The 23239-nt window shown below is 34.8% G+C and overlaps 1 protein-coding gene across 1 annotated transcript in view; it reads right to left on the reverse strand.

The window, feature by feature from the left end:
• LOC138375350 (centromere-associated protein E-like) overlaps positions 1-23239 on the reverse strand; it is a 77540-nt gene that overhangs the window by 44138 nt on the left and 10163 nt on the right. The window contains 15 exon segments of the mRNA XM_069458850.1: positions 879-946; positions 949-1168; positions 2065-2220; positions 2336-2678; positions 4295-4416; positions 6079-6269; positions 6923-6926; positions 12865-13032; positions 13181-13453; positions 13630-13651; positions 14227-14242; positions 15686-15797; positions 16639-16758; positions 17845-17974; positions 18568-18655. Of these exon segments, the coding sequence (XP_069314951.1) occupies positions 879-946; positions 949-1168; positions 2065-2220; positions 2336-2678; positions 4295-4416; positions 6079-6269; positions 6923-6926; positions 12865-13032; positions 13181-13453; positions 13630-13651; positions 14227-14242; positions 15686-15797; positions 16639-16758; positions 17845-17974; positions 18568-18655 (2033 nt within the window).

The raw sequence follows: 23239 nt of genomic DNA on the forward strand, positions 1-23239 counted from the left end.
TTAGGAACAAAGATAGATTTTATGCCGTATCTTACCAAATAGAGGTGCTGAGTTCTCCCCTGGCACTAGTGTGAAACCTAACCTATTGTGAGTAATGAGGAAGGCTTCCTAAGGGATGAAAGCTACAGCTGAGATCTGAAGAATAACAATATTAGTTAGGCAAAAAGGGGTAAGAAAGCACTGCAGGTAGAGAGATCAGTGTCTGAAGGCGATGAGATGAGAAAGAGCAACCAGTAAGTGTTGCTGGAGCACAAGGAGCAGGAGGAAAGAGTGAGCTGAAGGAAGTCTAGAGACCAGCAAGGTCTGGGATCCAGGGCTTCACAGGCCATGTAGAGGATCCTGGTCTTCATTTTAAAAGCAACAATCAGATATTAAAGGAATTTAAGAAGAAAAGATCACTTGGGCTCAGAATGGAAACTGGAGTAGAGAAGTGTAGAAATGAACGTGGGGAGACTGGTTAGGAAGCTGATGCAGAAAGCCAGGGAAAGAAATGATGGTGGCTTGGAATAGGGTGGTGGCAATGTGGAGAGAAAAGTGGGAGAATTTTACACACACACACACACACACACACACACACGCTCACTCTCACACTCTCACATCAACGAGTTTGGTGCTTGGGTTATAGAATGAGCAGAGAGGAAGGGATACCACCAGTAGGGATAACTCCCGGAAATCTGACTGAAGTGACGAGAAAGACAGTCATGCTTTAGGGGATGCTGGAGGAACAGGTTTAAAGGAGAAAAGAAATGATGCATTTTTGGCTTTACCCTTTCTTGTAATTTAGCATTGCTTTTTCAAAATCATTTTTGAACATTTAATAAAACAGCTGTCTTCTCTTATAAAATATTTATTAAATGAGAGGAAAAGATGACAGTGACTTTAGCCAAATTTTCTCTAATGTCTGCTTCCAGGTGGTCATGTTCAAATTCAAGTGCTTCTTTTATTATTTTAAATCATCTCTTTCCTTAGTTAGAGATTTTATTTCACGACTTTCTTGAAGTTTCTCAGTCAACCTGAGCCTTTCTGTTTCTATGCTTACCAGTGTTGTTGAGTCCTTGGTTGTGGACTGTTCTTTCAATAACTCCAATTCATTTATTGTTTCCTGAGACAAGCTGACTATTTTCACATTGGGAAATAGCTCCTGTTCCTCATAAAGCTCTGGGATCTTATGATATTGATAAAATACCAAGGTTACTGTTTGAAGATCACTACTACTATCATAATTTTTTAAAGGGAAAAGATCAGGATACTTTCTACAACCATGAAAGTGATCTTGAACCCTCAGAGCCTACCTTGGGTCACAAACTCCTATCCATTTTCCCTCATTTCCAACTAAACCTATTCATGACTTTTCTGCTAGGCATTTTCTATCATAATTTTCTTTCCAGCTTAGTCCAAAAGTGAACCAATCCTTACATTTTCCCAACAGTTGATTCAGTCAGTTGCACCCTTATTTCTATACCAGTTTCCAAATGCTACAAGAGAAAAATCATAGTTAAGCAGGCTGTATTCCAATAAATATATGGTTCCCATTTTCAAATGTGTCCCCATGCTACTTTTCAATGTTTCTATGTATACAGATTTATTCCCCTTTCCATGGCCATTAGTGGGACCATGTAATTTTGCATTATCATATTTCTGTATTTACTATATTGGACTTGAGGGATTTTCTATATGCCTATATCAGGGGCACAGAACGATGTCTTATTTATATCCATAGTCTCAATGTTGGGCACAGAGTAGGCGTTTAACACGTTGGCCCAGTTATCCCAATGTTTCATTTCTCCATAGCATTAACCATTATCTGATGTCATCTTGTACATTCGCCTGCTTATGTATCAGCTATTTTCTTCCACTACAAATGAATCATAGGGATTTTGTCCACCTTTTTATCATTGTATTTCCATAACCTAGGACTATGCCTGACACATTAGACAGTCAACAAATCCTTACCAAATAAATGAATGAACTAAAACTTAGCCACTACTTACTGCTTATCTTTTCTTTAAAGGAGAAAGGAAAGAAAGAAGTGTCAAAGGATGAGAGGAAGAAAAGACATATCTTTTCTTGTAATTCGGTTTTGGATTTTTCTAAGTCCTGCTGAATACTTATTATTTGAGCTGTCTTCTCAGAAATGCTTCTTCTTAGTTCATCAATAGTTTCTTGGGGTTCTCTTAGATGCATATGAGCAATTTTTAGTTCTTATTTTGTTTTTAGGCCCTTTATTAGCAAGTGAAATTTAAGAAATATAACAACATTATCCCAACATTCCCTCCCCCTTTGCTCAGTTTTTGAAAGAAATATTTAACAGATGGAGGAAAAGGGTATAACTTACTATGGCTTCAATTTCTCTTATATGTCCTTTAAGTTGGTCTCTCTCTGTGTCAAAGGATTCCTGTAATTCCTTTAGATCATTTCTTTCTTTGGTTATAGATTTCATTTCCTCATAATTTTCATGAAGTTTCTGAGCCAACTTAAGTTGCTCCATTTGCATACGTTCCATTGTTAATTCTTGATTCTTTAACTCCTTCTTTAAATTCTCCATTTCATTCACCTTTTCCTGCCTCTCACTCATCTCTTCCCGTACACTAAGAAGTTCTTGCTGTTTTTCTTGGAGTTGCTGGCTCTAAAGATGTACAATTTTTATAATTACCATTTTGTCTACATCTCTCAAGATTCTTATGTAAAATCATTAATAGCCTTGCCTCCTTTGCCCACAGGAAACAGGCAAGTAGCACTAAAAGTAAACTAATCTTCCAGGCATACATGTCTGTAGTGGGCTGAATAGTATCCCACCCAAATTCATGTCTACCTAAAACCTCAAAATATGAATTTATTTGGAAATAGGGACTTTGCAGATCTAATTAGATTATGACTAAGAAGAGACCCTACTGAGTAGTCTCTCAATCCAATGAGAGTATATTTATAAGAGACAGAAAAGGACACATAAAGACACTGATTAAAAGGTCATGTGAAGGCCGGGTGCGGTGGCTCACGCCTGTAATCCTAGCACTCTGGGAGGCCGAGGCGGGTGGATCGCTCGAGGTCAGGAGTTCGAGACCAGCCTGAGCAAGAGAGAGACCCCGTCTCTACTAAAAATAGAAAGAAATTATCTGGCCAACTAAAATATATATAGAAAACATTAGCCGGGCATGGTGGTGCATGCCTGTAGTCCCAGCTACTCGGGAGGCTGAGGCAGGAGGATTGCTTGAGCCTAGGAGTTTGAGGTTGCTGTGAGCTAGGCTGACGCCATGGCACTCACTCTAGCCCGGGCAACAAAGCGAGACTCTGTCTCAAAAAAAAAAAAAAAAAAAAAAAAGGTCATGTGAAGATGGAAGCAGGGACTGGAGTGATGCAGTTACAAGCCAAGGAATGCCAAGGGTGGCTGGGAGACACCACAAGCTAGGAAGAGGCAAGGAGTCTTCCCTAGAGCCTTCAGAAGGAACATGGCACTCCTGACACTTCAATTTTGGACTTCCAGTTTCTAGAACTGTGACAGAATAAATTTCTGTTGTTGTAAGCTACCAATTTTATGGCAATTTGATATGGCAGCCCTAGGACACTGATATAGGTTCATTAAGGAGGTAAGGGGAAAATGAGATAAAGTAAAAAAGCAAAGAGACTGATTAAATGTACATATATAGCTATCAAATAACTAATTCCTCACTCTCTTAAAAACTTTTTGGATAATTTACTTTCATGTCTAATAAAATGCTTATAAGGGGTGACCCCCCAAAATAGTGAGACATTGACCTTCACAGACTATTGATTTTACTTCTTTAGGAGAAGTATGAAATAGATATAAGGTTTTAGTAAACTCAATTAGGTGAAATGGTGAGAGGGATCAGAATTAAACGAAAACACATATTAGGAAAAAAACACTTGATAAGCAAACAATAGAAACCACAATATATTATCTATAATACACGCGGCACTGCCCTCAGCTTATCTAGAAATATCTTTGCAGATGCATTTTAGAATCACCCAGGCTAAAATGCCCAGGTTGTTACAGGGGTCTTAGCTCTGATGCAAATATTACAACAGCACTTTACTTCTATAAAATAAATGATTCAGGAAACTGCAGACATCAAAGACATGGTGATAGTCATAAATCTTACATTTTAGAGAATGACTAAGATATCTTTATAAGGAGAGGATATTTGTTTTGTTGTCTAATGCATCTCAGTGCCTGGTCCATGGTAGTGCTCAATATATATTTGATGAATGAATATATATGATTTCTTTAAATGACACAGTCCATATCTCACCTAAAGACTCTAGAATCATATAATACTTACAAAGTATGTTAATTTAGATCTTAGTGTAAGTTGAAATTGTCTTTTCTTGAGCAACTATCTCTTGTTGCTTTTTAAGTTCCTCTCTAAGAATTCTTAATTCTTCTTGGTTTTCAATGGTCTAGAATTTTAAAAAAAAGTTGATATTAAAATAAATATTAACTCACATTTGTGAAATCAGGTAAAAATCAGCATTTACCTCAGCCTACAAATGAAGACACCAGGGCAAACTATTTAGGAAAGACTAATTCAAAAAAGAAAGTGAGTCCTTAATCACATAGATGTCAAGAATATGTTTTATATATTGTTTCCTTATTGTTCAATTTACATTCCTATTGTGAGAATTAGAACTGGATTTTGCATTCTATCATCAGAGCTTAGCTCACTTCTGCCTGTAAGCTAAAAAACACTTTGCCAAACTATCATCAACTAATAATGAGATTGTAGTTATGGGTTTTTCAAACACTGGGATGGCTTTGATTTGCAGCACTGATCACCAGCATGCTCAGAATGGCAGCCACCCTTTGCTAGCATGTCTTGGGCTAATCTCAGTCAGTAAGCTCACACAGTGACATTCTCATCTCAAGATAAAAACAAAAAAACAAACAAAAAACAAAACTAGCCAGAGAAAGAGAAGAGAATATAGTTTTTGTTTGTGTGCTTATTTACATACAGCTCTTTTGACCAAGCTGACAATACCGAGAAACTTAGAAAATTAAAACACAAATGGTCAAGTTTGACTGTGATCCATAGTGAACTTCTCCAAATATTAATTTCAACCTGTACACATTACATTGCTCCTAAACAAAGATACAAAAACTAAATTAGGTGTGAAAATTTTGGCAAACACCAACAATGAACAATTAAAATGAAATTAAAACATTACAACAGCATAGATAAGAGAAACATTTACGAACAAATTTAACAAAATATGTAAAACCTCTTCACTGAAAATCTACAGCATGCCACTGAGAGAACACATAAATTATAGAAGATATACAATGGCATAAGAAAAAGTGTTCAATATCTTTTGTCATTAGGGAAAGACAAATTACACACCTACTAGAATGGCTAAAATTAAAAGCAACAATAAATAGGAAGTGTTGGTGAGGAAGGATGTGGAGCCACCAGAATTCTCTTAATTTACTAATGGGAATGTAAAACGGTATAACTACTTTGGAAATCAATATAGCAAATTCTCAGGAAAGTTACATACACCTCCCTATGACCCAGCAATTCCATTTAGATATTTACCTTAGAGAAATAAAAAACAAATGTAAATACATAACGAGTTGTACAAGAATGTTTACAAAGTTTTTTCAAAATAGCCAAATACTGGAAGTCACCCAGATTTCCATCAATAGGAGAAGGAATAAGAAAAAAAAAAAAAAAACAGAGGCACATTCATACAATGGACTAATACTCAGCAATAAAAAGCATTGTAGAAACAAGTCAAACACAAAACACTACATACTACATGATTCTACTTGTATGAAGTTCTGGAAGAGACAGAATGAGGTGAACACATCAGTATGTTATCTGGGGCAAAAGGGGAGATGAGGATCAGCTGGTAGGGGTATGAGAAAACTTTTTGGGATGATGAAAATATTTTCTATCTTGACTGGGATGGGGACTACACAAGGTAAAAACATTTGTCAAAGGTCATCAGACTGTACACTTCCATCAGATACATTTATTGCTGGTAAATTATCCTTAAGTAAAGTTGATGAAAATCTAAAACAAAGATGAAAATTTATTGCCAATATACAGTGCTAAATCCTACCATTTTGATATTTTCTTTTAGGTCAGTCTTCAATTGTTCCTTTTCCACTGTAATACTCTCCAACATTTGGTGGAGTTCATTTTTCTCCTGTATTAAAGAAAATATTTTCCTCTGTTGCTCAATTACTTCATCATCCTTAACATCTGCAATCAATGTTTGGGTGTTTTTAGCATCCAAATTCTTTTTTTTATCTATGTCATCCATTTAAAATACAAATATATTAAAGTTGTAGTTAATAATAACAACTTCAATAATATTAATAAAACAGCCAATACATATATTAGGTACCAGGTACTATTCTCATATCCTAACACATTTAATCTTGACTATCACTTTATGAGGTAGGTATTATTATAATCCCCATTTGAGAGATGAAGAAACTGAACTTCAAAGAGGTAAAGTCACTTGCCCATGGTCACTCAGAGAGATATAACCAGGTTTAGCACCCAAATGGCTAGCTCCAGAGTTTGTGCTCTCGTGCCTGTTCACTGATAAGAATTACTATAATAATTATCTTCATATATGATATGTTAACCTGACTGTATGCATATTCACTTACTTCAAACCAATTACATGAAAAATAAAAGATATTTGCCTCTCCTTTGTACATATCTTCCATACATACTTTCTAAGTTTCATACTACTAGTAGTTTGTTTTTTTACTACTATAAGAGTGGAATGGGCAACTTTGAACTATCACTTTACCTACTCTCCCCTACCTCAAAGCTGGAAATCATTCCCTATCCCCAACTCCCAGCAAATCTATATTTTCCAAGGCAGTTGTACTCACAAAAGTCTAGAGAGTGTTATTATATGCAGAGGGTAAAATAATTTTGATAGAGACCTATCTCACAATATTATGGCATAATTCATCTTTTCTTAATATACTTGTTTTTATAAACTGATAAGAAAAGCAAGTTGTATACATTCATTTATCCATAAATATTAATAAGTCATAACCAACCAAAACTAACCTAATATATGAACTCATTGGGAAAGGGAGACAGAGACTGACATTACAATTGTTAGCACGGCATTACGGTATGACTCCATAACCTTACATTAGCCCACTAAACATGTTCAGCTTCATATTGGCCACATATGTATTTAAAAGTTTTTATGATAATCTGTAATCACGTTAAAAAAAATCAAAAGATAAAGGAAAGACATCTAATATTAGCAAGTTCATATAACCAACTATTAGAATTCTGGTATATTTCCTTCCAGAGTGTTTTCTATTAAAACTTTTTATTAGACATATCTATTATAATTAATGTATATACATATGATTATTTTTAGCTTGTCTTTTCTATCTACTTAAATCATACCTATTTTCCCATGCAGTTATGTAATCTTCAAATCATAATTTTTAGTAGATGCTTCATTCTCTAGAGTGGATATGGATAAACCATACTTTATTGAAATACTCTCTTATTGTTGGCAATATGCATGAGCTTTTGACAATGGTGAGCACAGAGCTAACTACATGAGAAATTAAGGTGGGGAACACATAATCTTTGGGATTAGTCTGTTAGATATCATACTTTAGAATGTTGCATCTTTATTCCTAAAAACAGTAGTATACATAAATACAAAGTAGACTGAGACAGAGTATTCTGTAGTGATAGTCAAGGTACATTCCAATCTGAATTTAGCCTAAAAGGCATTTCAGCTACCATGGTTATCAGTAAAATCTAACAGATGTAATCATTATATAAAGAAAAAAATTTTGTCCTTTATAGGAGAATAAGTTTACTAATCACAAAGTTTAAAATTTTTGTTGAGATATGCTAAGGAAACTACATTTCCAGAGACACATCAAGCAGGATTGAAAATGAGCACTCCAGGCAGATTCATGATAGGTCTACCAATGCAGCCCCTGGTGCCCAGATGGACAGAGGGACCCCTGGAAATCCCCACACCCACTCTTATATATTCATGGCCAATTCCAGCATGAACATGATAGAAAGCCAAATTGATCTCAGTCTTGCATGCCAGACTACAGGACCCCTAATGAACAGAATTGCCCCAAAGAATCCACAGCTAGATCTTTTTATTGAAATGGATGGATGATTCCTGAAGAAACTTGATAACAGAGGATCTAACAGTTCCCAGTGAGTATAAAACTCCTTTACCCTCTTTCCTCCTCTATTGCCCCTTAACTATAGGGTCCTGTAATTGCATTTTGGATTTACTCAAAGTAGTCACTGATTGTGGTATCTTATTTTCAAAAATCTACTCAGAAAACCTTCCCATCATAAAAGTAGAAGTTAAAAATTTCAAATCAAGGTCAAGTGCTTTTGGCCCATGGTTGATCCAAATTATAGACAAGCCAAGACATAAGATATTGAACAAGTGAAAATGTTTTTATAGGAGAGAAGTACTAAAGCACAAGGGACAGAAATAGAAAAATCTCCTTTTCCAAGGTAGGACTGTGCTCCAGAGTAAATGTGGAAAAGCAGTAGCTCCTTTTATAGAGCAATCGTATATAAACATACACAGAGATTTATTTAACCAAGGAGGTGAAAGGCTTGTAGACTGAAACCTAGAAATGTTGCTGAGATAAATTAAAGAAGACACAAATGGAAAGACATCCATGTTCATGGATTGGAAGACTTCATATTATTAAGATGTCAATACTGCCCAAAGCAATTTATGGATTTAATGCAATCTCTGTCAAAATCCCAATGATGCCTTTGGTAAAAATAGAAAAACCTATCCTAAGATTCATATGGAATCTCAAGGGACCCCAAACAGAAAAAACTATCTTGAAAAAGAAGAACAAAGTTGGAGGTTTTATAATTCCCGATTTCAAAACTTAACTATACAGCTACAGTAATCAAACAGTATGGTACCAGCATAAAGACAGGCATATAAAACAATGGAAAGAATAGAAAGCCCAGAAATAAACCCTTGTGTATATGGTTACAAGATCTCCAACAAATGCCAGGGAAAGGGGCATTCTTGAAATACTTCATGGGGAAAGGACAGTCTTTTCAACAAATGATGTTGGGAAAACTAAATATCCACATGCAAAACAATGAAGTTGGATACTGACCTTATACTATATGTATAAAAATTAACTGAAAAATAAATTAGAGACCTAAACATAGGAGAATATTCTTGAAAGAAAACATAGAGGGATCTTGGCAATAATTTCCAGGATATGATATCAAAGCACAGGTAATAATTAAAGTTAACATAGATAAATCTGACTACGTACATCAAAATCAAAAACTGTGTATTAAAGGACACAATCAGCAGACTGAAAAGGCAACCTATGGGAGAAAATATTTGCAAATCATATAACTAAAAAAAGGGTAATATCCAGAATATATCAAGAACTCTTACAAATCAACAAAAAAAAATCAAATAACTCAATTTAAAAATAGACAAAAGACTTGAACTGACATTTCTGCAAAGATATACAAATGGCTAAGAAGCATATAAAGACACTCAATATCACTAATCATTAGAAAATGCAAATTAAAACCACAATAAAATACCACATCACGTCCATTAGCACAGCTACTACCAAAAAAATAGACAACAATGTATTGGTAAGGATGTGGATAAACTAGAATACTTGTGCACTGTTGGTGGGAATGTAAAATGGAGCAGCTGTATGAAAATCATTATGGGTGCTTCCTCAAAAATTTAAAAAATGGAATTACCATATAATCCAGCAAGTCCACTTCTGGATATGTATCCAAAAGAATTGAAAGAAAGGTTTCAAAGACATATTTGTACACCTAGGTTCAAAGCAGCATTAGTCACAATAGCCAAAAGTTTGAAGCAACCCAGGTGTCCGTGATTCTGTGATGGATGAATAGATAACCAAAATATGGTATACATGAGGGGACTTCAAGAAGTTCATCGAAAGTGTATATTATGAAAAATCTATGAACAGATTTCAAAATTTTTTGCACCAAAATAAATTTATACTAACTTCTTATAACATGTCTAAACAGGATGTAGTTTGAGGCACTAAGAAGGATAAGACATCAGTTTGAGAAGAGCCCCTATCAGAGCAACATGAATCCTGCTAAAATTGAAGCAAAAACAAACATCAAATTTGTGGTGAAGCTTAGGTGGAAGAATGGTGAGATCATTGATACTTTATGAAAAGTTTATGGGAACAATGCCTCAAAGAAACTAGCAGTTTACAAATAGCTAACTTGTTTTAGGAGGGGAGGAGACAATGTTGAAGATGAAGCCCACTGCAACGACCATCCACATCAGTTTGCAAGGAAAAAATTAATCTTGTTTGTGCCTTAATAGAAGAGGATAAACAACATCAGAAACAATAGCCAACACCACAGACACCACAATTGGTTCAGCTTGTACAATTCTGACTGAAAAATTAAAAGTTGAGCAAACTTTCCACTTGATGGGTATCAAAACTGTTGCAACCAGATCAGCTGCAGACAAAAGCAGGTCTTTTCAATGGAAATTTTAAACAAATGGGATCAAGATCTGGAAGCATGGGCCAGGCATGGTGGCTCAAACCTGTAATCCTAGCACTCTGGGAGGCTGAGGCGGGAGGATCGCTCGAGGTCAGGAGTTCGAGACCAGCCTGAACAAAAGCAAGACCCCGTCTCTACTAAAAATAGAAATTATCTGGACAACTAAAAATATACGGAAAAAATTAGCCAGGCATGGTGGTGCATGTCTATAGACCCAGCTACTTGGGAGGGTGAGGCAGAAGGGTTGCTTAATCCCAGGAGATTGAGGTTGCTGTGAGGTAGGTTGATGCCATGGCACACTAGCCCAGGCAACAGATGGAGACTCTGTCAAAAAAAAAAAAAAAAAAAAAGATCTAGAAATATTTATTTGAAGAATTGTAACAGGAGATGGAATGTGGCTTTGCCAGTATAATCCTGAAGACAAAGCACAATCAAAGCAATGGCTACCAAGAGGTGGAAGTGGTAAAGCAGACGCAGATCAGTAAAAGCAAAGATTGGCAACTGTTCTTTGGGATACTTGAAACATTTCATCAGTTGACTTTCTGGGGGGCTAAAACACAATAGCATCTTCTTATTATGAGAGTGTTGTAAGAAAGTTAGCCAAAGCTTTAGCAGAAAAACACCCAGGAAAGTTTCATGAGATAATCCTCCTTTACCACAAGAATGCTCCTGCTCATTATCAAATGAGGACAATTCTGGGCGAGTTTTGGTGTGAAATCACCTTACAGTCCTGATTTGGCCACTTCTGCCTTCTTTTTGTTTCATAATCTTAAAAAAGTCTCTAAAGGGCACCCATTTTTCTTCAGGTGATGTAAAAAAGACTGCACTGACATGGTTAAATTCCCAGGACTCTCAGTTCTTTGTGGACTAAATGGCTGGTATCACTGCTTACAAAAGTGTCTTTACTTTGATGGAGTTTATGTTCAAAAACAAAGTTCATATTTTTAATTTTTATCTTTTAATTCCATTTTCTACAAAGTCTTGCATGCAAGCTTGCACACACAATGAAAAATTATTCACTGTAAAAAGGAAGAAAATTCTAACACGTGCTATAACATGTAAACCTTGAATGAACCTTGAAGACATTATACTAATTGAAATAAGCCAGTCACAAAAAGACAAATACTGGATGATTCCACTTGTACGAGGTACCCAGCATTGTCAATCATAGAGACAGAAAATAGAATGGTAGTTGCAAGGGCCTGGAGAAAAGGGAAATTGGGGAGCTGTTGTTTAATGGGTATAGAGTTTCACTTTTGCAAAAAGAGTTTTGGAGACTGGTGGTATAACAGTGTGACTGAACTTAACACTACTGAACTATATGCATAAAAATAATTAAGGTGGTATATTTTATGTTATGCATATTTTACCAAAATTAAAAAAATATGACTATACACTATCCTAAGCTGTGGATGTATGAAAGATTATTTCACCAGTTTCCCATTGAAGAATGCTTTAAAATTCTAACAGTAAATATTCTGGATTTAAATGGTATTGACTAAAACAAAAATGAAACATTATTAAAATACTTACCGTTAACAATATATTGTAGGCCGGGCGCGGTGGCTCACGCCTGTAATCCTAGCACTCTGGGAGGCCGAGGTGGGCGGATCGTTTGAGCTCAGGAGTTCGAGACCAGCCTGAGCAAGAGCGAGACCCCATCTCTACTAAAAATAGAAAGAAATTAATATGGACAGCTAAAAATATATATAGAAAAAATTAGCCGGGCATGGTGGCGCATGCCTGTAGTCCCAGCTACTCGGGAGGCTGAGACAGGAGGATCCCTTGAGCTCAGGAGTTTGAGGTTGCTGTGAGCTAGGCTGATGCCACGGCACTCACTCTAGCCTGGGCAACAGAGTGAGACTCTGTCTCAAAAAAAAAAATATATATTGTAAAGTTATTTTTAGAAACTAGAAATGCATTGCAAATGAAGCCCTTTATAACATTATAAGCAATCCCCTCTGTAATGGACTGAATTGTGAACTCTAAGCAAATTTAGTACAGAAAACCTGACATAAAATTAATACTTTAGCCATAATTAGAATGCAGAGGGGCTTTTAAAGATATTTAAAATACATCAAGTCTCAAAAATATCAGCTATCCAAAGTTTGAACTACTTTTTTGTCCTTTCCTTTTCAAATTGATTGTAAACAGTTATGTTCAAAGTTATTTCAAAGGCATTTCGTTTAAACTTATAAAATTATTGTTAGTTATTGCCATTGTGAATAACAAATAAAACCAAAATTATCATTATATAATTAAACATTTGAGGTTAAAGAGAAAGCTTATACATAAGTATATGAAAACTCTGAAAATAAACACCCTTTACCTTTTGCTGAAATTCTTCTTTAGTTCCTCCTATGTTTTCCACTATATGCAAATTCCTGGAAGTTTCCTTGGAAATTTTCAATTTTAGTTTGTTAATTGTTTCTTGGTGATATTTCAAAGACTCAAGAGCATTTCGTAATTGTTCTTGAACATCTATATTCTTTGTCAGAGAAATATAAAATAATTTCCATTAGCATATGAAACAAAATGATTTTGTAGTTACTGCTTGATCATAAATAATAAATGATGGCTCTTAAAATGTTTTTAGAGACTCTGATTTTTCAAAGTTTAATCATTCAAAACCTTACCATGTCTACAGTATACTGAATATCACTTTTGAGTTGGTCCCTCTCAGTTTGAAGGCTCCCTTGGAGTTGTTTTAGTTCATCTCTTTCTTGGGTTAAAATTCTTACTTCTCCTAAGGTTTGCTGAAGTTTCTCAGTAATCAGTGTTTTCTCCTTTTCTACAGTTTGCAGCATAGAGTCTCTATTTTCTAATTGTTTCTTCAGCTGTTCTACCTCACTTAACCTTTCATGATCCTCAAATGTTTTCTGCTGAAGTTCTTGGGTCTTGTAAGAAAGCTTTAAAAAAAAAAAAAAAGTAAACATGACACAGTAAAAGCAGAGCAGTTTATGGTGTGGCTATGCATGTGTGTGCGTGTACACACTCACACACACACACACACACACACAGAGACACACACAACAAACCCAAGAAGACTAAAAGGTCATTTCTTTAGACTGCATCTTGTACCAACCTCAGTCCTCAAAGCATCCAAACTTGACCCCAATAGTTATCTGTTAAAGCTACAACAATGCCAATATCAAATTAGTACACACCACTTTGAGGAGGTAGTTAAGTGGTAATCAAACTTTTAAAAAAATACACTTTTAATAGATTTTTGTTTTCGGCAAGTTAAGCATAGAAATGTATTAATGCTTATAAAGATGTTTTTTCTTCCCATAAATTATCCATCTGGCTCTACACTGACATAATTTGTAACAAGTTCTGGTTTGGAATCTAGGTTTGGACTAGGGTCGTTTCATATAGTCCCCTTACAACATTATTACTGTTCATCAAAGCTATAGAGGTATGGGATTATCAATTATTACCTTGTTGATTTATTCTACAGGAAATATTGGAAAGATGCTGCTATTGCTTTATGTTATTAAACTGTGTAAAAGTATAAAGATACAAGTATTTCTATTGAAGTTGTCTTTCTATGAAAATACCTGTAGCATTAAATATTTGAGTACAAATGTGTTGTGTTCAAAACAAATAAAACATAACTTACCAAGGATAAACACATTTTCCCTTAGAAGTATTTAATCTTCTCAATCAGATGAGCACTTACAGAGTGAAAGCAAATTCTAAAAGTATGTAAGAAATTTAAGAAAATAGTGTCCTGTTTAAATAATAATTTTGAATTACATATGTGACTCACATTATCTTGCTATTTTTTGGATGTTTAATTCAGTCCTGACTGGTTTTAGATTTCAGACTAGTAGTAATGTTGAAATTCCTATTTTAGGTCAGTGCTGTCCAATAGCAAGATAATGTGAGTCACATATGTAATTCAAAATTTTCTAACAGACACATTAAAAAAACACAGATGAAGTATTTTACATTCTTTTCCCCATACTTAAGTCAATTTAGACAGGCCCCCTTTCAGGTGCTTAATTGCCACACATGGTAAGAGGTTACCCTATTGTACAGCACAGTCTCAGACATTTGTACTAGTTATAATTTAAATTGTCTTCCATCCTTGACCTTTTCATTTCTATTTTTACTGTCTGGAAAAGAAAATCACATTTACCAATAAAGAAGGACCAGATAATCTTAACTTTTGAAAACATTTAGGAAATAACTATTTAGAAAGAAAAACTCTCCCACTTCTCATCAGAAATAGCACGTCATCTTAAGTTTGGTTCTTATATACAAAAAATATTAACTTTCGTGAATAGAAAAGTGTAGTCTCCCAATGACATGTTGCTTAAGTTGCTGAACAAAGAGAAAGTGTGTGAAAACCAAAACAATTTAAACATATGATCGCATAATAAGCTGAAATAAAAAATAAAAATAAAAAAAAGAGTTAACCCATTTCTACATAAGATAATATTGCAGATTTCAACTATAATTTTCAGCAGGAGAAATGAAATATTTAATATAAATCTCTAAGATGTGTAAATTATAAAATTAAATAAACCAGATTAGAATAGGTAAATGGTTAAGATTTTTCTTGTTCCTCAGCATGATGACACTTGATCATTTTTATTCTTCCCTTTAAAATTTACCATTTAAGCATCCTATGTTACTATATTCCCACTTGAAAATTACCCAAAGCTTTGATAATTTTTGACAAAACCCTTAGTAAAACCAGGAAAATGACCACGTGTCCTGCCATGATTTGACTTTACTCCCTTTGGTTAAACTATTCCCCAAAATGCAGGTTTTGGAACATATTTTGTTGCTTACTCATAGACTTACAGTTTTAGTAGCATGGAATAGATACTGCAAGACTGTTTTTGAACAGTCTCTATTACATAATCTTTTAGGTAACCTTAAATTTTGTGTCCATACAAAAATGAAAGGAGTAGGATTAATTTCCTCCTCAACTGGGGTTAAAATGGAAGAAAAGTGGGAATGTGAAAGAAGTTATATACCCTGTGGTATTTTGTAATCTCTCGGTGTGCTGACTCAATTCAATGAGCTTCAGTTTTTGTTATCAACTAGATAAACTAATGATGTGAGAAAAAAATTAGATAAATTGTTGCCATACTTATGCCCATAATTTTATGTAATATTATAATTACCAATAAGAAATATGCAAAAATTAGATGAAATTTTGGAGTCAGAAAGGACCTTAGTGAGCACCTGGTCTCTTTGGTCTTTCTCCATTGCCTGGGACTGAGTCTCTGAAGAAACCTATAACATAATAAATGCAGCTAGATTTTAAAACCTTCAAAGTAGCTTAAAAGGACAGAATATTAAATTTCTATGTGAATTTTAATTCTCACTACGAGAATTTTAATTTCACTGAAATAACATATGACCTAACTGCAGAAAACCAAAGTAGAATTATAATCATTTCTCAAAGTTGTAATAAAGTAAAATATGCATTTCTTCTTTACTATTCTATATGCATGCATAAAATAATAATGCTGTTATAACAATTCTATTAATTGCCAAGAATGTGTGAATAATAGACAGAAGTCATAAAACAGACTTGAATACCCACAGTAAAGGTAAGATGTTCTCCTGACATTACCACTGGATATTTTAGCTCATTTTTTAAAAGATCACTAACATATAAAATTTTTATAAAATAAGGGACCATGATGGTTAAAATGAACTAAAATGATAAGTGATTATGCTTATTATTAGATTGCTATCTTAGGGGTGGAAGAGGACCTCAGGATTACATGAAAATATAGGAAGTAGTCTTAAATAACTATACGTGGCCTCTCTTTTTAACATAATTCATATGTATTTATGAAAAGTTTTAAATATCTCTACCCAGTCCATTTCATAATCTCAGATTTTGTCTTTTGAAGATGAAAAAGAAAATATAAATTAATTTTTAAAAACCCCAAATCTTATAGTTTATAGTAAATTTAACTAAAATTTTTATGAATTAATTTATTCTTGGTTAAAAACTGTTTTAAACTTAAGTTGTAGCAACTCAGATGGAATCTCTGAGCATTTGGGCAGATTGCCATTATAAATCACTTTCTGCTCTTTACAGAAATAAGTGGATCATACATACCTCCTCTAATTGTTTCTTAACATCCATTATTTCTTTTCCATATCTTTTGAGGAGAGGTTCATTGCTTGATACCTCATTAACATGAGGAGTATTCTTCATATATTTAGCAGTGCTGGCAAACTGGGGGGAAAATAAACAAAACCCAAAGTGCTAAGTGCTCAACACTAGAACACATTCTAACTTAATATTTAGGTTTCTTGTACTCAGTTCTCCTAAAAGAAAGCCAATCTTTCTAGTTGGCTTAATACTCTTGAACACAGGGAACATTCCATGTTCTTATAACAGTGCTCTGTAACATACCCTGACTGATAGTCTTCAGAAGAAAAAAGATATTTTGAAGACAGATACTAACAGAGAACCTACAAACACCAGCTTATTGGGATACCATTGACCCCTCAAGGTCCAGAGCACATGCTCCCTCTACTCTGAAGTTTTGCTTCCAGCCAAAAGTCTCTCTCTTTCCTTTTAACTCTATCCTACTTCTTACTCACTTAACTATTAATCCAAGGCAACCACGTTAGAAGAAAAGTGTTATCGGCCTTGTCACAGAGTTCATAAATTCTGTTAAGTCAGGGACTCCAGTTTCTATCTTTGTACCTCTGACATTACCTGGGTCCAGTGCTCAACAGCTAAAGCAATGCTTTTCGGAGTATGACTACCACAAGTAACTTTACGTGGGTACCTGAAGGTGACCATTAAATAACATCAAATCCTTCTTTGAGAAAGCTATTCTACTGACATTTCTCATTTTTGCCTTTCCTTTTTAAAACAGTAAATGCTGGCCTTTGGCGCAGAGCAAAGAAAGGAAACAGTCAGGTGGCAGGAATTTAAGAATCATTTTGTTATAGACACACAATTTTTTGATACCTTCTATTTGTGGCAAGTAATAGTAGTTTTTCATTGATAGGACTGATATAAAAGTTTCCTTTTATCACACATTAAGTATGAAAAGTGAGTTATTTAAAGAAAAATATCAAGTCAATTTCAGTAAAATAGCACTGGATGTGGCAAAAATCATGGAGGTGAGATAGAAATTAAGTCTGGGAAAATTAAATTAAGGAATGCTATTTGGTAGAAAACACATCAATTTTATTGTAACAAATGCATTAATCAATTTTAAAAACCTATGCCTAATTTTAGTAGGTAATTTTTTCTTCTTCAGGTTGATCTTCTTCCATATTAAGCTGAGATAAAACTCAAACTCACCTGAAGAGTTGTAAGGGTTTCATCAAAACACAGTGGTGTAATTGTGCAGATGACATGAGTTTTGGCATTTCCTCCCAGGGAATTCTGGAGAATTCATGTTAATTTGCTGTCTCGATAATTTATGAAACTGCTTAGCAAAAAATTAGTTTAGGAAGAAAAAGATTAAGAATTTTTATATAACAAAAGAACATGGTTTTAAATGTAGAACATTTAAATCAGCCACAGTTTTAAAAATTAATTCTTTAGACCCTAGAAATATCGGAGGAAGGGGCTGTATTTTGAAGGGGGTCAAGGCCTTGCTATCAGTAATTTTGGCATTAAAACAGTAACATTTGATATTACATGTTAATGTTACTCTGTTAGTACGTACAGGCACATGAGGCAAGAGTTAATTTAAGTTACACGTGTTTTCAGATCTTTCACATACGCAGAATTTTGAGATTGATATTTTGCTTTCATTCTTCAGTATATATAAGTGCAGGATGAGCACAAAGAGTCCAGAAATGAAGGAAATCCTTACAAGTCTAACCCTGACAACCTTTTCCTCAAGCTATATGAGGCAGACTAAAACAACTTGTAAATATTTAAAATAGAAAGAATCACAAAAACTTTTGAATATATGGAAGAAATCAGTACACTTATTTGAGGCACCAAAATATTATAATTTTCAATCTAATGAAAAACATAAGCATATTTGGAAAGCGTGCAATGGGATAAACTTACCCAGTTCGTCCATCACTAAGTTTCCTGATTACTTGTCCCAAAATAAATAAGCTTCGACTTATATTACAGCCTTCCTTGAGTCGCACACCTGAATTTTGTTACACAAATATGAAAACAAAACTTGTCTCCTTTTCTAGATGATAAACTTATTTGTCAGTAGTTTATAAAATAAACTAGAATTAAAGGATCAGATGCTAAAGTTTATGTTTAGTATTAGACCTGAGCCCACTTTTAATATCTCACTGGTAGAAGGAGCTCTCTTCCTATTGCTATCAGCTATTAAGTGAATCAAAAAGGTTGTCACCTGAGAGAAACAGTAAAAAGAAAAAGATGAGAAGGGAGAAAAGAATGAGGGACAAAAAAAACTGTCTCCTAAAAGAGCTCCTCTAATACTTCAAGTCAGATCTATTTTTTTAACCTCTAAATAAAGGCAACCGTGGACTTACAATGAAATTCGTCTCTAATTTCTTACTTTTTGTTAATGTGCTTACATGGCTCATAAAGAAAAAAAAGGCACACTCTGAAAAAGCTCCCTTCCACTTGTATCCCCCATTCAACCAGTTCCTGTCCCTCTACCAAGAAACCAGTTATTTTTTTTTTTTTTCAATTTAGTTTTACAGAATCAAAGAGTCTAACAGTATATCTTGTTAGATACAGTATGTCCTCATAATGTATACATTATTTCTTGTACAATGATATGAAATAATATGGGAAATATTCATGATAAATTATTAAGTGAACAGTGCAAGTTAAAAACAATAGTTTCATATTTTTTTCCCCACCCCCCCTTTCCCGAGTCAGCACCTTCAAGTGTTACCACTCCCCAAACGGTGTGCAATGCACTCATTGTGTAGGCATACCCCCATCCCCTCCCCCACCCCCCACCTCAGTCTGATGTCCAATTGGTGTCATTCCCAGATTTGTATTTAGGTGATGATCAGGGAAACCAATTTTCTGGTGAGTACATGTGATGCTTGTTTTTCCATTCTTGGGATACTTCACTTAATATAATGGGTTCCAACTCTCTCCAGGAGAACCATAGAGATGTCGTATCTTCATCATTCCTTATAGCTGAGTAATATTCCATGGTATACATATACCACAGCTTACTAATCCAATCATGTATTGATGGGCATTTGGGTTGTTTCCACATCTTTGCTATTGTGAATTGTGCTGCTATAAACATTTGGGTACACGTGCCTTTGTTACAGAATGACCTTTTTTCCTTTGGGTATATGCCCAGTAATGGGATTGCTGGGTCAAATGGCAGGTCTACTTGAATCTGTTTAAGATACCTCCATAATGCTTTCCACAGGGGTTGCACTAGTTTGCAGTCCCACCAGCAGTGTATGAGTGTTCCTGTCTCTCCACACCCACGCCAACATGTGTTGTTTTGGGTTTTTTTGATAAAGGCCATTCTCACTGGGGTTAAGTGATATCTCATTGTGGTTTTGATTTGCATTTCCCTGATGATTAGAGATGTTGAACACTTTTTCATATGTTTGTTAGCCATTTTTATATCTTCTTTTGAAAAATTTCTATTCATGTCCTTTGCCCACTTTTTGATAGGGTTGCTTGATTTTTTCTTGCTGATTTTCCTGAGTTCTAAATAGATTCTTGTTATCAGTCCTTTATCTGATGTGTAGTATGCAAAAATTTTTTCCCATTCTGTAGGTGATCTGTTTATTCTCTGGACTGTTTCTTTGGCTGTGCAGAAGCTTTTTAGTTTAATCATGTCCCATTCATTTATTTTTGTTGCTGCTGTGATTGCCTTGGGGGTCTTCTTCATAAATTCTCTGCCTAGGCCAATGTCTGTAAGAGTCTTTCCTACATTTTCTTCTAGAATTCTGATTGTATCACGTCTAAGGTTTAAGTCTGTTATCCACCGTGATTTGATTTTTGTGAGAGGTGAAAGCTGTGGGTCCTGTTTCAGTCTTCTGCAAGTGGCTAACCAATTCTCCCAGCACCATTTGTTGAATAGGGATTCTTGTCCCCGGAGTATATTCTTTCCCGCTTTGTCAAAAATTAGGTGACTATATGAGGATGGTTCTATATTTGGATTTTCTGTTGTGTTCCACTGGTCTGTGTCCCTGCACTTGTGCCAATACCAGGCTGTTTTAAGAACCACGGCCTTGTAGTATAGTTTGAGGTCTGGCAAATTAATACCTCCCATTTTGTTTTTATTGCTTAAAATTGCTTTTGCTATACGGGGTCTTCTTTGATTCCATACAAATTGTATAATTATTTTCTCTATGTCTGTAAAGAATGATGTTGGTAATTTAATAGGGATTGCATTGAATTTGTAGATCACTTTGGGTAGTATAGACATTTTAACAATGTTGATTCTTCCGATCCACGAGCATGGTATATTTTTCCATCTATTTGCAAGTTCTGCTATTTCTTTTCTCAGTGTTTCATAGTTTTCCTTATAGAGGTCCTTTACCTCTTTAGTTAGATATATACCTAGATATTTTATTTTCTTTGTTGCTATTTTGAAGGGTATTGAGTCTTTAATTTGGTTTTCCGATTGACTGTTATTGGCATATATAAATGCCTCTGATTTGTGTATATTAATTTTGTAGCCAAGGACAACAAAGAAACTATAAGGGAAATTAATAAAACAAAAAGTTGGTTCTTTGAAAAGATAAACAAAATAGACACACCTCTGGCTAGACTAACCAAGAGCACAAAAGTAAAATCTCTAATAACCTCCATTAGGAACATGAAAGGAGAAATCACAACCGATGCTACAGAGATACAAGATATCATCTATGAATTCTACAAAAATCTTTATGCACACAAACTGGAGAACGTGGAGGAAATGGACAAATTTTTAGAGACACATAGTCTTCCCAGGCTCAACCAGGAAGAAATAGAGTACCTGAACAGACCAATATCAAGAACTGAAATCGAAACAGCGATAAAAAACCTTCCCAAAAAGAAAAGCCCTGGTCCAGATGGGTTCACACCTGAATTTTACCATACATACAAAGAAGAACTGGTGCCCATCCTACATAAACTATTCTCCAATATTGAGAAGGATGGAGTTCTCCCCAACACGTTCTACCAAGCCAATATAACATTAATACCAAAGCCTGGAAAGGACTCAACAAAAATAGAGAACTACAGACCAATTTCCCTCATGAATATAGATGCAAAAATTTTCAATAAAATACTAGCAAATCGAATCCAAGTACTTATCAAAAAAGTAATCCACCACGACCAAGTGGGCTTCATCCCCGAGATGCAGGGGTGGTTCAACATACGTAAATCTATAAATGTAATTCACCACATAAATAGAAGCAAAAACAAAAACCATATGATACTCTCATTAGATGCAGAAAAAGCATTTGACAAAATTCAACACCCTTTTATGATAAAAACGCTTAACAAAATAGGCATTGATGGAACCTACCTAAAAATGATACAAGCCATATATGACAAACCCACAGCCAACATCATACTGAATGGGGAAAAACTGAAAGCACTCCCACTCAGAACTGGAACCAGACAGGGCTGCCCATTGTCTCCATTACTTTTCAACATAGTATTGGAAGTCCTTGCGAGAGCTATCAGGCAAGAGAGCAGAATCAAGGGAGTCCAAATAGGGAAGGAAGAGATCAAACTCTCACTTTTTGCTGATGATATGATGTTATATCTGGAAAACCCCCAGGATTCAACCAAGAGACTCCTGGAATTGATTAACGAATACAGCAAAGTCTCAGGCTACAAAATTAATATACGAAACCAGTTATTATTATGTTTATTCTTCCAGAGATTTTTAAAAACACAAGTCGATATATTCATTTTCTCCCTTCCTTATTGATATAAATATTCACAGTCTATACACACTACTTTGTACTTTGCTTTTCATTTGGTAACACATCTCGAAAATTTTCCATATCAGTAAACACTGGTCTTTTTCATTCTTTTATAGCATAGAATTCTATTGTACAAATATACCAAAATTTATTTACCCTGCCCCCTGGTAAGGAACATGTACATTTTCAATCCATTGCTTATGCAAAAAATACAGGAATATATAATTTTGAATAGATATTATTTCACAGTTTCATTGGTTAGCTATTGCTGTAATAGTGCTACTTAACAAATCAGCTAAAACAAACATTTATTTCTTATCCACAGTTCTGAGGATAGACTGGTGTGGATGTAGGCCAGGCTCAGTTGAGTGGCTCTACTAATGAGCTCAGCTCTGCTGCACAAATCTCATCCTCCTTGGGTCAGCAGCTCTTCTCATGGCGTATGGCGAGAGTGCAGTCATGAGCTAAACCCACTTAAGCATTACGAGGTATTTATTCATATTCTTTGCCCGGTTTTCTATTGGTTTCTCTTAAGCCTTTCTTTTAAGGTTCTGTACTTTGGGTCATAGTTAGAATAGGTCTTTCCCACTGTAAGTTGACTTCCAATAATTTTTGTGATTCAGTTTTGACACTGACTTCTTTGAGTCATTTATAATGCATTCTTTGGTGTATGGTATGATGTATGAATCCAAACTTTTTATTTTCAAATGGCTGTCAACTCAGGTATAAGCTGTCTTTTCCTCACAAATTGAAAGATCATCTTTATTATATTCTAAGTTCTGTATGTATTTGGAACTCTTGGACTTTCTATTCTCTTCCATTGGGCTGACAACTCACACTGTTTTAATTAC

Source organism: Eulemur rufifrons, chromosome 25, assembly GCF_041146395.1.
Source record: "Eulemur rufifrons isolate Redbay chromosome 25, OSU_ERuf_1, whole genome shotgun sequence".
Lineage (NCBI taxonomy): Eukaryota > Metazoa > Chordata > Mammalia > Primates > Lemuridae > Eulemur > Eulemur rufifrons.